Source organism: Macrotis lagotis, chromosome 3 (assembly GCF_037893015.1).
Source record: "Macrotis lagotis isolate mMagLag1 chromosome 3, bilby.v1.9.chrom.fasta, whole genome shotgun sequence".
NCBI lineage: Eukaryota > Metazoa > Chordata > Mammalia > Peramelemorphia > Peramelidae > Macrotis > Macrotis lagotis.
Window position 1 is genome coordinate 220,366,096 of NC_133660.1, and position 14,362 is coordinate 220,380,457.

The 14,362-nt window shown below is 38.3% G+C and overlaps 1 protein-coding gene across 6 annotated transcripts in view; it reads right to left on the reverse strand.

The window, feature by feature from the left end:
- Window positions 1–14,362, reverse strand: part of HTT (huntingtin) — a 222,910-nt gene that overhangs the window by 30,068 nt on the left and 178,480 nt on the right. For all 6 annotated transcript variants that reach the window (XM_074229870.1, XM_074229868.1, XM_074229867.1 and 3 more), the window contains 4 exons: window positions 12,002–12,141; window positions 9,665–9,747; window positions 919–1,049; window positions 632–761 (listed from right to left, as the gene is read on the reverse strand). In XM_074229870.1, the coding sequence (XP_074085971.1) occupies window positions 632–761; window positions 919–1,049; window positions 9,665–9,747; window positions 12,002–12,141 (484 nt within the window). The remainder of the gene's footprint in view (window positions 1–631; window positions 762–918; window positions 1,050–9,664; window positions 9,748–12,001; window positions 12,142–14,362) is intronic.

Sequence of the window (14,362 nt, forward strand, 5' to 3'; positions counted from 1 at the left end):
ATAAAATATAAGCTATAATATACTACAGAAAACTTCTAATAGAAAACTGCCTAAGATCTCTCCAAGCTCTTTTCCAGTAATTTTTTTTTCAATTCTTCTGAGGAAAAAGTTTTAATTGTACTAACAACATTTAATACACACAATTAGAACAAATGTATTAATGGTATAACTGTAGTAATAGCATTTAACAAATAGTAATAGTATTTAATAAATAGTTTGGCATAATTCTTTTATGTCCTGCTAATCTGTCTTTGAAAAAGGAGATGAAAGAAGCCATTTAGAATAGGGAACAAGAAGTAGCGAAATAGGATACAAGAAGCAGATCAAGACTGCCAAATCAAAGAGTTAACATTACTAACAGCAAAGCTATAGTAATAGCTTCAACACTTTACGATTCAGAAAATGCTTTTGCAAGCCAGATTTCCCTGGACGTGACAGCCTGACAAGCCGATTGGAGTCAGCAACAGCATCTGGGCTACCTGGTCACAGGGTGAGGCTATCAAACCCAGCTTTCTCCCTCCTCACGGAGAGTTTTCCACAAAATATAAAGATTGGGCTAGTTGTTCTTGGTATTGGTTGCTGAGCAGGCAGAAGAGGGAGAAAGGAGAATGCTCAGAAAAAGGGAGCTTACCGATCTCACCACTTCACTAATCAGAATGACTGGAGTTTTTTTGGCTGAACTTGATGGGAGTATCCACTGACTGTACAATTCAAGCAAAAACTGTGAACAAGAATGTATATCAACTCCAGCCCGGTGTTTCCTGCAAAGAGTAAGAATCTAAGTATTTTCTCAAATTTTAAAATATGTTACCAAGTCTTATTTGGGGAATTTATTCTTCCCCCTAACAACACATAAATGAATCTTGTAAATTTTTTTTTTTTTTGGAAAACTGATTAACAAAATAAATTGCTGGAAACCTGGAATTTATTGGAGATGTCGGTGGTGAAGAAGGGGCAGGAAGGTCGCCCTCATCTTCTTCATCTTCATCCCATTCTTCTTCCCTCAGAGGAGTGATATTATTTCCCAGCCACATAGAATGTATAGAGACCTGAAAATACACAAAGGAACAACACTGAGAAAGACTTTGATTTTTCTCTTTTACAAAAACAATGTGAAAAGCATTTAAGCACAGCCTTGTGCTCAGCTCTGTGGCAGATGCACTGTGGGCCCTTCAAAGTCCTACACTCTAGTAAGAGGAGAGGATGCCTCAATAGGTCATTAATGAGAGGTGAGACAGAGAATCACAAAACAAAGTGGGGTCTGGGGACAGGAACAAGAAAGGCTTTGTGGAGGAGGCAACACCTGAGTTTGACTTTAAAAGATAGAGAATACCTTGTGAGCAAAGAGGGAAAGAGAGAATAATCTAGGCATAGATAACATGAGCAAAGGCTTAAAAATATCACTGAGGAATGTAAAAAACTAAAAAAGTCTATCTTAGAAGAGAATGACCTCAAAAATCTGCTCTTTACCAGCTTCACTAGGGCCAGATCAGCTAAACCTCTGTAACAGGAATTTCAGGCCACAAGAAAAGACAGAGGCTGGTATTCTGCTCAAAATGACATCTACTTTCTGCACAATCTAGACCCTTATGTGCAGAAATGTGAAGTCAAGGATGAAAACCAGAGGGCACGACAACCACCTGCAGGTCAGTGAATAGATTTTACTCTGTAAAACACTTTCAACTCCAGCCCCGTTCCTATTTCTCCCTCAGATAGAAAGCTACCTACAATAGAGGAGGAGAGAGACCACCACGTGCACTTGAGTCAAAGATCTCATGAACTCTGCCTCACTCTTCAACTAAAAAGTGACTTCCAGGGAGAAATCGGCTGACCAGAAAACAAACAAGAAGCTGAAGAATCTTGAAGATCCTGGTTCCAATTCCCAGGTTTTTATGCATATACAAGTGAAGAGGAACAAATACACTCTGTATCCTTCAATGAGATGAACCTGTACCTCCAGACCTAGCTGTTTAGACCACCTATATTCTAATATTTGTGTGAATTTGAAAGACTGAAGAAAGTGGAAAAAGCAACTGGGACCTGCTTTGAATGCAGAGGCCAAGGGAGAGAATAAATTACAAAATATAATTTCAAATTCCTAAATGGAAAGAGAATTCAAGTCACCTAACTCAACCTCCTGCCCCAAAGCAAGCAATACTATAGTCATACATCCTCTGGATGAATATTATCAGGGACAAAGGACTCACTAATAAATTACAATGTAATAAAACATTAAATGTTATATATATTAAGCTGAGAACTCTGGTATGTCCTCTCGAGTTGGTCAGAATAAAATTTAATTCTTCCTTCCATATAATACTAAAAACCGGTTGTCAGGCAAGAGTTAGTTTGATGACTACAAGGAAGTGGTCCAAGTATTCAACCATCCCTGAGAAAGTAGGGCAGTCACCCCACCCCACCCCGGAGGCCTCTCCCTGCACAGAAGTGATGCACTCGAGCCAATACCACACTGCCCAGAGGGTTCCCAGGTCCTACTAAGAGTGTAGTAGTCCAAGGGCCTTTACCCTTCTATGGTCACTGTTTTTATCTAGAGTTGGACTCCCAGTGCTGGCTGGAGAGCTAAACCAATCAGCTTTCAAGTGACCACTCAGCAACCACACACATGAAGGAATCACTAAACTGGTAAAGTGCTTGTAAGTGTCCTGCTGCATTACCTTTCCCCTCTTCCATCCCTCAATGCTGCTCATCCCGTGGCTCTGAGAACTGAGTTCAAATCCTGCCTCAGACACTGTGTGACCTTGTCAAGTCATTTAACCTCTCTGTGCTTCAATGCTCAACATTAAATGGGGACCACAGCACCATATCAGTCAAGAGGTTCAGATGAATTAACATTAAATACCTTGCAAACCTTAAAATACTACACACATTCTAGTTGTTGTTACCTTCTAGGCTGTTACCTTCTAAGACTATAACTGGCATTAGAAAGGGGAATTTCTAATATCACAAAATTCATACAAACTTGACATAAGGCAAGACAATCTTATACTGGCTACCATGCTAATCTAAGTTTGCAGCTTCGCTGACATGGCCACATTTTTTCATAAGAGACTAGCACATACTAGCATAGGTTTGATCAGAAAAATTGAAATTTAAACAAGAGCAAAGTATTACAAATATCACTGAGAAATTCATCCTCTTTGTTTTAGCCCTCTAAAGATCTTTAATTTTTGAAAATCTTTTTCTTGAAAATTCTTTTATTTGGTGTATTAAGCAGAATTAGGGGCTACAAAACTACAAAGACCAACAGACTACAGAGTCTAAAAAACTACTAATCTTGAATTCTCCATCTATTCCCTCAAGAATTTCAAGCCACACAGTCAAATACTTTGATGAAAGCAACCTTTCTATGGTCTGTGGGATTCTAATATAGTAAATCTATCAGAAAAAGTTTAACATGAGAACTTGGTATCGTAAACCTGAACTGACTTCATTGATTTCTTGGCCAAATTATCATATTTGTCACATGATCTGTCAGATCATTTTGTCAGAAGACAACATTCAAGATCACAAGTCTAGAGTTTCTAAGATCTACACAGGCATATGAAGATGTATGTGTGTGTGTGTGTGTGTGTGTGTGTGTGTGTGTGTGGTTTTGCTTTTTTTTCATAACTAAAGTGTTTATTAATCTTCTAGTATATCTACTGTTCTCTTCATGATTCTAAAAAATTAGTAATGCTAGATCTGTAATCAAATCTGTTATTTTAGTATACCTGAGGATGTAATTTGTGTGAGTCCTAAAATTTAACCTCATCTAGAACAGACAGCTGCTCTTTGAAAGGACTTATCTCACATCAGTTCTTTCCTTTATCTCCAAAGCCACCCCATAGTAAAGGATCTCATAACAACTACTGGAGGAACTAAAATGCTATAATCAACTATTCTCCTCAATAATAAAGTGAAGCTAGCAAGCATCTTAATGTGCTATAGAAAGGAGAAATGGCATGAAAGAAACCAAAGACAGGAAAGAACAGGTTCATATCAGAAGTGAGACAGTTTTGCAGGTATTGATGAATCGATCCTCAAGATATCTGAAAAATAAAATACTAAATATTTGGAGAAAAAATCATGGCTATTAGTATTGGCAAAACAAGACAATTTAGGAAATCAGCATAGGTAAAGAAGAAACAAAATGATCATTTTTGGCAGATGATATGCTAGGTTTGCATAGAGAATTCTGAAAGTGGAAACTAAAATCCTAACAAAGTTGCAAGAAATAAAATAAATCCACATAAATCATCAGGATTCTTGTACTTTACTAAAAGAGACCACAAGGAAGAATAAGAAGAATTTCATTCAAAATAACTATAGAAGCAATAAAATATTAGGGTGTATAGCTAGCAAGATTCACCAAGGCATTCTATGATTAAATTGGGTGAATTGCATGTATACCTAAGCCTGCACCATTAGAGGCAGCAGTTCACCAATGAGATCCCAGATTAATGAAAGTGTACTTGGAAAGCTACTTTTAAATAGGTACCTTTTTAACTAGAGCATTCTTTACCTGAAGTGTGATATATATAGACAATGAACTTTCATTAGGTAGAGGTTTTTTGTTTTCTTTTTTAAATAAAATAAATGAAATTTGTATTTCCCATGATGAAGGTACTGCTCAAATTTTTGGAAACGTTAACTTTAAAGTTAGAGAAATTTTTCTACAAAAATATGCTAAGTTATGTATAATGGATATTGAAATTTTTGCAATCTCAATGCGAGGGAAAGAGGTGAAAGGAAGGAGAGAATTAGAAACTGAAAACAAAAATAAATTTGAATTTTTAAAAATCATGCTAAGTTACTTGGAAAGCTGTAATTGATAAAAAAGTTTTTAAATAAGCAATCATATAATTTCAAGAGAAGAATATTGCTTTTGCATAAAGAAAATCAGTAAGGTTGTGGTAAGGAATTGTTGCAGGGAGAGAATTTTCTAACAAATATTTGAAAAAAGTCTGAGGTCCAATACACTGAGGGAACTAACACAAAAATAAAAACCCAAGAGCCATTCCTCAAAGAGCTAAATGCTCAAAGGAAATGACAGAGCAGAACTATCAAGTGAAAGATTGCTCCGAGTCACTAATAATGAAATGTAAAGCAAAAATAACTCTTGGGTTTTTCCCACACCTGATAAATTGGGAAAGATGACAAAAGATGGAAATAGTTGATATTAGAAAGGGAAGACAGGCATATTCACAGGTTTTTATTTTTTATTTATTTTGAAACAATTTGAGAAACTAGAACAAGAGATAAATAGAAGGCACAAAAATTTTTCTGGGTTTTTTTAAAACAAAATAAAATATGATAAAAACAACCAACTTCACTAAAAAAAAATTCCCACAAAATCAGGAAAAGCATTTTTTTTTAGTTTTTGCAAGGCAATGAGATTAAGTGGCTTGCCCAAGGCCACCCAGCTAGGTAATTATTAAGTGTCTGAGGCCGGATTTGAACTCAGGTACTCCTGACTCCAGGGCTGGTGCTCTATCCACTGAGCCACCTAGCCGCCCTCAGGAAAAGCATTTTGTAGAGTAGGATCCTATACATTGAAAATCTCTCCCGAAATTCAAAATTGTAACTACTCTGAAGAGAACTGAACTGAAAAGAACCAAAATTTTTTCTCAGCAGTACATGTGGGTATCAAAACTTTGAAACTGGGAGAAAATTTTTATAGGCAGATGCTGGAGTTGATATGGAAAAATTGAGACAATAATTCACTGTTGGTGGAACTGTGAACTGATCCATCCATTTTGGAGTACAATCACTACAAACTGTGCATACCCTTTGATTCAGCAAAACCATTATTAGGTCTCTTTCCCAGATGATTAGGGGAAAAGTAACAGAATTTATATGTTCTAAAATATTTAGAACAGCTCTCTTTGGGGTGGCCAAGAACTGAAAATTGTGGGGATATCCCTCAACTGGGAGATGGCTAAACAAGTTGTGTAGGATTTTGATGGAAAATTACTCAGCTGTGAGAACTGATGAGTTGGTTGATTTTAGAAAAAACATGGAAAGATTTACATGAAATGAGTAGAACCAAAAGAATATTGTATACAGCAACAGTAAAATTGTCCTAAGACCAACTTTGAATAATTAAGTTATTTTGATTATTATTGTAAGTACTTAAATCAACTAGAAAGGACCTATGAAACAAGACATTATATACATCCAGAGAAAGAATTGATAAAAGAGAACTCGTTATAGTATGGTTTTATAGATACAGATACACACATACACATACACAAACACATACACATACACATTTTTGTGTCTAATAGTAGTCTTTTCTAGGACAGGATAAGGAGTGGGGGGGGTGGGGGGGTGGAAGCACAGCAGAAAAGAAAACCTGGAAGAAACCACAGAAAAGCAGGGAGCATTGAAAATAATGTGAAGTATTTATCACAGTTTACCAAAAAAGAAAAAAAAAGAAACTGGGAAATAGGAATTCATAATTTTATGTTTTCTGTGCTGTGTATATGGAAATGTTCTTTTTTTTACTGGTCCTTTTCTATTTAAGCTCAAAATGAATAATTTTTTTTTAAAAAAAAAAGGATGCATATTTCCTTTTTTCCTGCCTCCATCCTTTTCTAGCATATGTTCCTGAGTATGAATTTATAGAAGACTTAGAAAGGATTCACAACTGCTTAGATAATGCTAGATAACAGAAATTAGGAAAAAACAAGGGACTGGTGAGACTGATGCTGGGTTGTTGCTGTTGCCGAGTCATTTCAGTTGTATCTGACTCCGTGAGCCCTATTAGGACTTTCTTGGCAAAGATACGGGCATGGTTTGTCATTTCTTTCTCTAGCTCATTTTACAGGTGACAAACAAGCAAAAAGGGTGAAGTGACCTGTCCAGGGTCACATAGCTACTAAGTGTCCAAGGCCAGACTTGAATCTTCCTGATTTCAAGCCCAGGGTTTGATCCACGATGGTACCACAGCTGATCCTGGGCTAGCATCTGGCAACATACAAGGTCAATCAAGAGGGAACAGATTCTAAGGAGAAGGCCACTGCCAAGTGAAGAGAAAAATAAGGCCAGGCCAGAATTAAAGACCTGAAAGAGGAGAAAAGGTTCCATATAGAAATCAGGGTGAAAATTCAAAATGTCAAAGTTCGAGAGGAGAAAAATTGTTAACTGAGGATGATGGAGCAAAAGTGTGGTCGTCCTGATGGGTAAGGCGGCCACCCAGTCAATCGATATTCATCCAGCATTCAGTTGTGCCACCCAGGACACTACGTGCAGAGATAAAAGAAAGGCAGAGGGCAGTCCTGCCCTTGAGGAGCTCACACCATGCCCAACCAGCCACCTACAGGATCAACAGAAAAAATTGACAGAGGAGAGGTGTGGACCTTAAGAGGGATCAGGAAAGGTTCTCTGGGCAAGGTGGCATTTTAGCTGAAATTGAAAGAAGCCAAGAGGCAGAGATGAAGAGGGAGAATGCCAGGCCTGGAAGTCCCTGACTTAGTGACTAAAAAGAAAAAGATCCCCCTCAAAACCAGAGTCCTTGGTGTTCTCCTAGTTCGGATACTATAGAAATTGCCTTTTTTTAAATGTTAAAAATGCAAGATATAGTTGAGAGCTGACCTTGAAGACAGGAAGATCTGAGTTAACATCTCCCCTTTTACACATACAACAGCAAGGTGACCCTAGGAAGTCATTTTACGGTGGTGCCCTCAGCAGTCCTCTAATTCTGTGAGGTGTAGAAAAGGTGGAAATTTATCTCTTAAGAGTTCCAGAAAGGATTGAAATCACAGATCTAATTTCCATTCCTATGCCTAATTAAACAAAAATCCTTTTCTTTAGTCTTCAATTTAAAAGTTCTAAATTTTTAAAAATAGTTAATTTAATTAATATTCAAGATGACAATCACTTATTAATGTGTCTATACTCAGAATTTCATGATGTTTAAAGGCTCTTCCATATTATCTCTTAAACCAATGACCCATCAATGACCATATAGAAAATCACCAGCAAGGGGCATCAAATGTAAACCTGATAATTTTGTTTCCAGTAGACTCTTACCCCCTAAAATCCCCACAATATCAAATGAGCATTCATACACATCTGAAGGCAGTTTTCTTCATTGGTTCAGAGGAAGAACACTAAGCTGGCTATTTATTTGAGTTTAGATTTGGAACTTGAAGGGATTTAAAAATGAACTAACCAAATGAACCAGCTTACCCCTATCTCCAACAGAAGCTACCCTTTTAATTAAGAAAAGGTCAACTAAATCAACAGACAAAATCACTTATCTCTCAGTGTATGCAATGTTTAGTCACCCAGTCTGAAGTGACAACCCCCCCATACTCTGTAGGACAACTGAACTCCAGGGAGGATGAATGACTTGCTTAAAAAATTACCCAGCTGGTAAAGGGCACAACAGCAACTCAAACCCAAGTCTGAGTCCAATGCTCACTGGATACATTATTATTAGAACAAAAAGTCTTCATTAAAATACAACTATTTTTTTCAAAAGTACTATTTAAAAAACAAGCAAATTTTTAACTGTTAAAAGATATCTGCTGAGAATGAATAAACACTAAAATGACTGATTTAAAAATCATTCATTTTCAAACATTTACTAGAGCGTCTGCTAGGCAGGACAGCAGTAGTCTCCACTCCCTCCCATCTACTACATTTGCCCCCCACCCCCCATATGATGAGGCCACCAAAACAGCTAGGGAGCCCTTCAGGGCCCAAAGCAGGGCTCTGAGAACTCACTGAACGAGCTGCTGCCTAGAGCATGGTGGAAAGGGGTGGGGGGGAAGAGGAGCCTGCAGGAAGGAGGATGGGATGGGGGGAGGGGTGTTACTGACCAATATTCAAGGAAACAAAGAACCAGAGAATGCATTCCCCATCATAGAAAAACAAGGATGAGAATTTAGGAGGGAAGAGGGATATTGGTAGCTATCCTGAGACAGCTTAAATAGAAGTGGTAATGAGGCAATCAGGATAGGTTTAAAGGGTAGAACTAAGATCAAAGGGTATAAGTAACTTTTACCAAAATGTAAGGAAAAACCTTGTAAAAATTCAAGTTGTCTAAAAGTAGAATGGACTGTGCTTACATGGAGGCCAGATGACCCTCTTTAGGGGTACTGAAGGGAATTCCTATATCAGATCGAGGATTAGCCATGCAATGCTCCTTGCAATTCTGACATTCTATTAAAAATACTTGAAAAAAAGAGAAGTCTTATTCAAAGATAAATATATTTCATCAGTTTTCGAGAAGGAAAAACTTTTTGTGCTTAACCTAATAAAAGTCATAATTTCTAGATTGTAATGTTATGTACCTTCCATGCTAAAAGATATGTTTATTTGGTTCATTCTTAATCCAGAATTAATAATATTTTAATGATAATGAAACTAAAATTTGATTACAGACAACACAGGTTACAGCTATATAACATAGGCTAATTATAGACAGCTTGGTAAAAGGAGGTGAAACCTTGTAGACAAGTTCAAATTCAGTCTCAGGCACTTTCTAATGAAATAATCCTGGGCAGAGAACTTCTAGCTACCAGAGTTTCCTCAACTATAAAATGAGGATAAAAATGCTAGCAATTATTATTGTTGTTATTATTATTATCATTATTAACTGGAGGGAAGAGAAAAAGAAAAAAAACTTGAGTTTATGGTGCAGATGTCAACCAACCTGGCCTAGATTATAACTCATGTTCCCCATTTCTCGTTCAGTGTTGATCTGCAGCAGAAGTTTTTCATGGCTGATAAGGGCACCTAAAAAAAGGAAAATCATTATCTTCTTTTAACTTTTCCACAGAACATATACCAGAGTCAATCTGAAATAACATTTCAATATAATCATTCATACTTAAAAGGGGTAGCTAGGTGGCACAGTAGATTGAGCATCAGTCCTGGAGTTAGTGGTACCTGATATCAAATCTGGCCTCAGACACTTAATTATTTGCTTAGCTGTGTGACCTTGGGGAAGTTGTTTAACCCCATTGCCTTAATAAATTTTTTAAAAAATTATGATTACACACATGATATGGTTATAGAGCTCCTCTCTTTTGTGAGAAGAGTATATAAATAGTTTATTTGATGACTCAGAATCCTTTGAGATCTCTGATAACCATCAGCTACAAAAGAAAAGAAGCCAGGACATGAAGAATACCGAAGAAAGGCAATAATGATTTATTAATCTACTCATTCTTTGGGAATACAAAGGCCACTTGTTTCCCAAAACTGACAGAGAAAAGGAAAAATCTTTCTTGGTGACTTTGGAAAATATAATCTAATCTTTCCCTGCTCTCGTACCTATGTCTGATTCTGGTATAAAAGGAGTTTGATTGCTCCATCATCATTTCTTTAGGTTCTGATTCTCATCCTTACATGAATCCAAGGTATTGCTCTTTCTACTACCCACCTCACCCCAACACTATGCACACTTCAGAGATCAGCCTGTTCAGAACAAATTAAAAGTAGCAGAAAGATAACTGAGTTAATCTCTTTATGGTACTTTTCTTCAGTTAGTAGTGTTGTAAAGTGTTTTCCACCCAATGATTCCTTCCTTGATTATGCCTTAGAGTGACAATATCCTGTCACCAGACCCTTCATTTTTAGACTCTTAAGACAGACTTTTTAGACCCATAAAAAAACTACCTTGTGCTTCATCAAAGACATCCACACAAGCATATCTCTAAACTTATTGGTCTAAAATGCCCAGGCACAGTGGGAAAGGTATGACAACTAGAGTCAGGAAATCTGATTTCAAATACTAGCTCTACCACTTGCTATCTATTTGCTGCTCAGAAAATCACTTTACCCCTTTGGGCTACAGCTTCCTTGTCTATACAATGAGGGGATTGTTTTAGATGATTCTAAAATCCCTTCTAGAACTAAATCTAAATATAATGGATCCCTAAAAAACCATCAGGATCCTAAGATGCTGGAATCACAAAGGTAACAAAAATCCAAATTCTGGAGAGTCTCATAAAGCTCTTCATCAAATAGGACTATTCACCTCTAGAAAGCAATGTTCTTGCTACTTTTAGGTTCCAGTCCTCTTGTGCCTCCCACTTCCTCCTTGGTTTTTGTTTGCATGGTAAAGAAATGCTCTGTGTCTCTCAGGTCTCAGATTTGGGCTTTTAAATATGCTATTGCTACCTTTGTACATTTTCTTTCCCTCTGCAACTGTAAAATGTGAAAAAGATAGTTGGCAGTCTATGTTACAGGAATCCTGTGAATTCAGCACTTTGTAAACCTTAAATATTATTAAAGTATAATTCATTAATACATAATTGCTTCTGATTTAACCTAAATTAACAAAGTTTTTTTTTAACACACATTCTATTTTTAGGGTGTGTATATGTTACAGTAACTGGTCAGGGAACTACCTTATCTCAGTCATGTGACAAGCAAGGGATATTGTGGGGGTGGAGAAAGTGTTAGTGTTTAGTTGTCAAGGAATTTGAACCATGAATTGTGAATAAGGAAAGTGGGCCTCCCTGGCCAGGGAGCTGTTCCCTTAAAAGCACAGAAGATGTCTATGTTATGATGAATCCATGTGGATACAAACACAAACAAACACAAACACACACACACACACTCTCACTCTCTAGATATATATTCTCGGTATATTTTAGCTAACTGTGTCTATAGATCTCTCTACATGTGTATCATATATGTACACCTAAGAATGTGTGTTTAAGAGTGTGTACACACGTGTGTGTTTGCATGCATTGTGTATCCCGAATTTCTAAGCACCAAACTGAAATGCTTGGAACACCATAGCAGGGGAGGAAAGGATAAACAAATCCCTAGTTCATCTGGGAAGGAGCAAATTTTCTAAATTAGTGAATTATGATGTCTTCTGAGGTTTCCCTTTTAGAAGATAATTCCTATGAGAAGTTCTTAAAGCAGATGTTTTTCAGGCACAAAAATGTTTTAGGTTTAAAACTTGCAAAAAATGAATGCTTATAGCTAGTGATTACAGCGATGACACAAAGAAACAGATATATTCCATGTATACCTGACATAGCTGGAGACAGAGATGGAACAGGATCCCAAGCCTGGTATAAGTGATGAGTGGGAATGTTGTCTCTCTTTGATACCATTGCTTGAATTTCTTGCTCAACAATTCCCCTGATAACACTCAGTTTTCTCCCAAACCTAAAAGGATTTTAGTACAAAGGTTAATCAATATTTTGTATATGCCAAGTTTCTTTGATTCCCTGCCCATCCCTTAGAGCCTTCTCCCACTCCCTCCCAGTCAAAAAGGATCTTTCTTTGCATTTTCACAGAGCATTTGACTAGAATATAGCTTTTCTGTTTATTGTGTTCTATTTTGTTTTACTATTTTGTGTCCACATCTTATTCCCTTTATAAGAATAGAAGTCCATTTAGGATAGGGATAATGTTGTCTTTCATCACCTAGTATCTAACATGGTGTCTTATGCTTTATACCTATGTATTAAATTAAAATGAAAAACACTAGAAATTTCTCCATCATTTGCTCATTGAAAAACAGCAATTTCTGATAATTTAACTCATGCAAAAATAGATGTTTATCCTTATTTTTAAAACATCATGAAGTCTCCCTTTCCTATGATTACCAAAGTCACTTTCTAACATTTGTCATGTCATAGAAAAATTAAGCATTCAAATATTTTACTTAGAATTATTAATAGTATTTCACCTATATCATCCCATTTTAGGAAGTCCATAAAATAAAGTCCCTATTCAAATGTCATATGATTTCAAGGACTGTTAACTGGTAAACAAACACGAGAGATAAATGGGGTTAAATGGTTGGCCTTATGCTACTTTTTAAAAAATGACATTAATCAGAGAAAACATATCCAAGAGCAAAATTTGGAGGGGCAGAGTCGACAAGTAAAGTGAAACTTGTTTCTGGCCCAAGACAACTTAGGAGATTGGCAGGAGAGGTCCGCAACACCAAGATAGAGACTTGCACAGATGGTGGCAGCACTGCCAATATTGGGCCTTGGAGGTGGCTGTAAACAGTGGAAGTTGCAGCAGCTTCAGGAGCTCTCAGTTCAGAGTTGGGGGGGTATCAGATCATTTGTCAGGAAGAAACAACAGAGGATCTTTTGCTGGCACTAGGTACAGTTGGTGCTGAGTGGCAACTCTCCTGACACAAGCAACGCTAGGCTGAAACTCCAGGTCAGAGAAGAGCAAGAGCACTGGTCAGAGGTCCAAGGAAGAGGGGAATACCAGGACTTGCAGGCATTGGAGTGCAGGGGGTCTCGTCATAGCTCCCCAGCCAAGGGGGTGCACTTTTGGCTGCAGGGCAGGAGTACAGGGCAGGACAACAGTGACCAGGCCTTTGCCTAATCCAAAAACTGTGAAAGCATAAAAAATTTGCAGAACACCAGAACTACCTCTGAAAAAAGGAGCACGAAGCAGCCAGAAGCTTGGGACCCCAACACCCATCTGAGGTGAGCAGAGTATAACGTTAACATAAAGATCAAGGTTCAGAAACAAACTGGAAAAAGAAGCAAACCACAAAAAAAAAGAACTTGACCAAAAAAGTTACTACAATAGCACGGATGACCAAGACATCAACTCATAAGATAACCATATGAGAACATCTACAAATTCTCAAAGCAAAAAGCAATAGAATCCAAGCCCAGTGAGATTTCATAGAAGGGTTAAAGAAAAAGATAAGAATGGTAAAGGAAAAGTTGAAAAGAAACAGTGATGCAGGGGGCGGAGCCAAGATGGCAACATGAAGGGATCGAGTCTTAGGAGCTCCCTGATAAAAACTCATAAACTAAGGACTCTAACTAAACTTTCGAGAGACAGAACCCACAAAGGGACCCAGTGAGGCAGTTCTCCTACTCAAGGTAACTTGGAAAAGAGCAGAAAGGCTCTGCTTCCCGGGGCGGAGGGGTGGCCCACCAGAGCGAAAGAACTTCAGCCTCCCGGAGGCAGCCCCAGGGCGCTGGGAGCCTAAGCTCACAGCAGTGGGGGGAGTCTCCTGAGCTGCAGCCTGGGGAGCACCGGGCACAAAGTGGGGGAGCAGCGGGGGACCTCTGCCAGAGGGAGTCCAGCCCTCAGGGCACACAGGGAGCAGCTTGGTCTTTCGGCAGCCCAGACCCGGAAACAGAAGCAGGTGGAGCAGGTAAGCAGGAGCCCCCAGGGCATGAGCCCATTGAGCTGAGGGAGGGGAGTGAAGAGAGACTGCCCAGCTCTGTCTTCTACCCCTGGAACAGGACTCTGGAGCTCGGACCACATTTAGATCCTGATCGCAGTCTAGACCCCCCAATAGAACAGCAGCCCCCCCCCCCACCTCGGCCCCGTGGCAGAGGGGGGCACTTATGGTCATTCACAGACCAGGAGGGAGGACAGAGCTTCACACACTGAGACC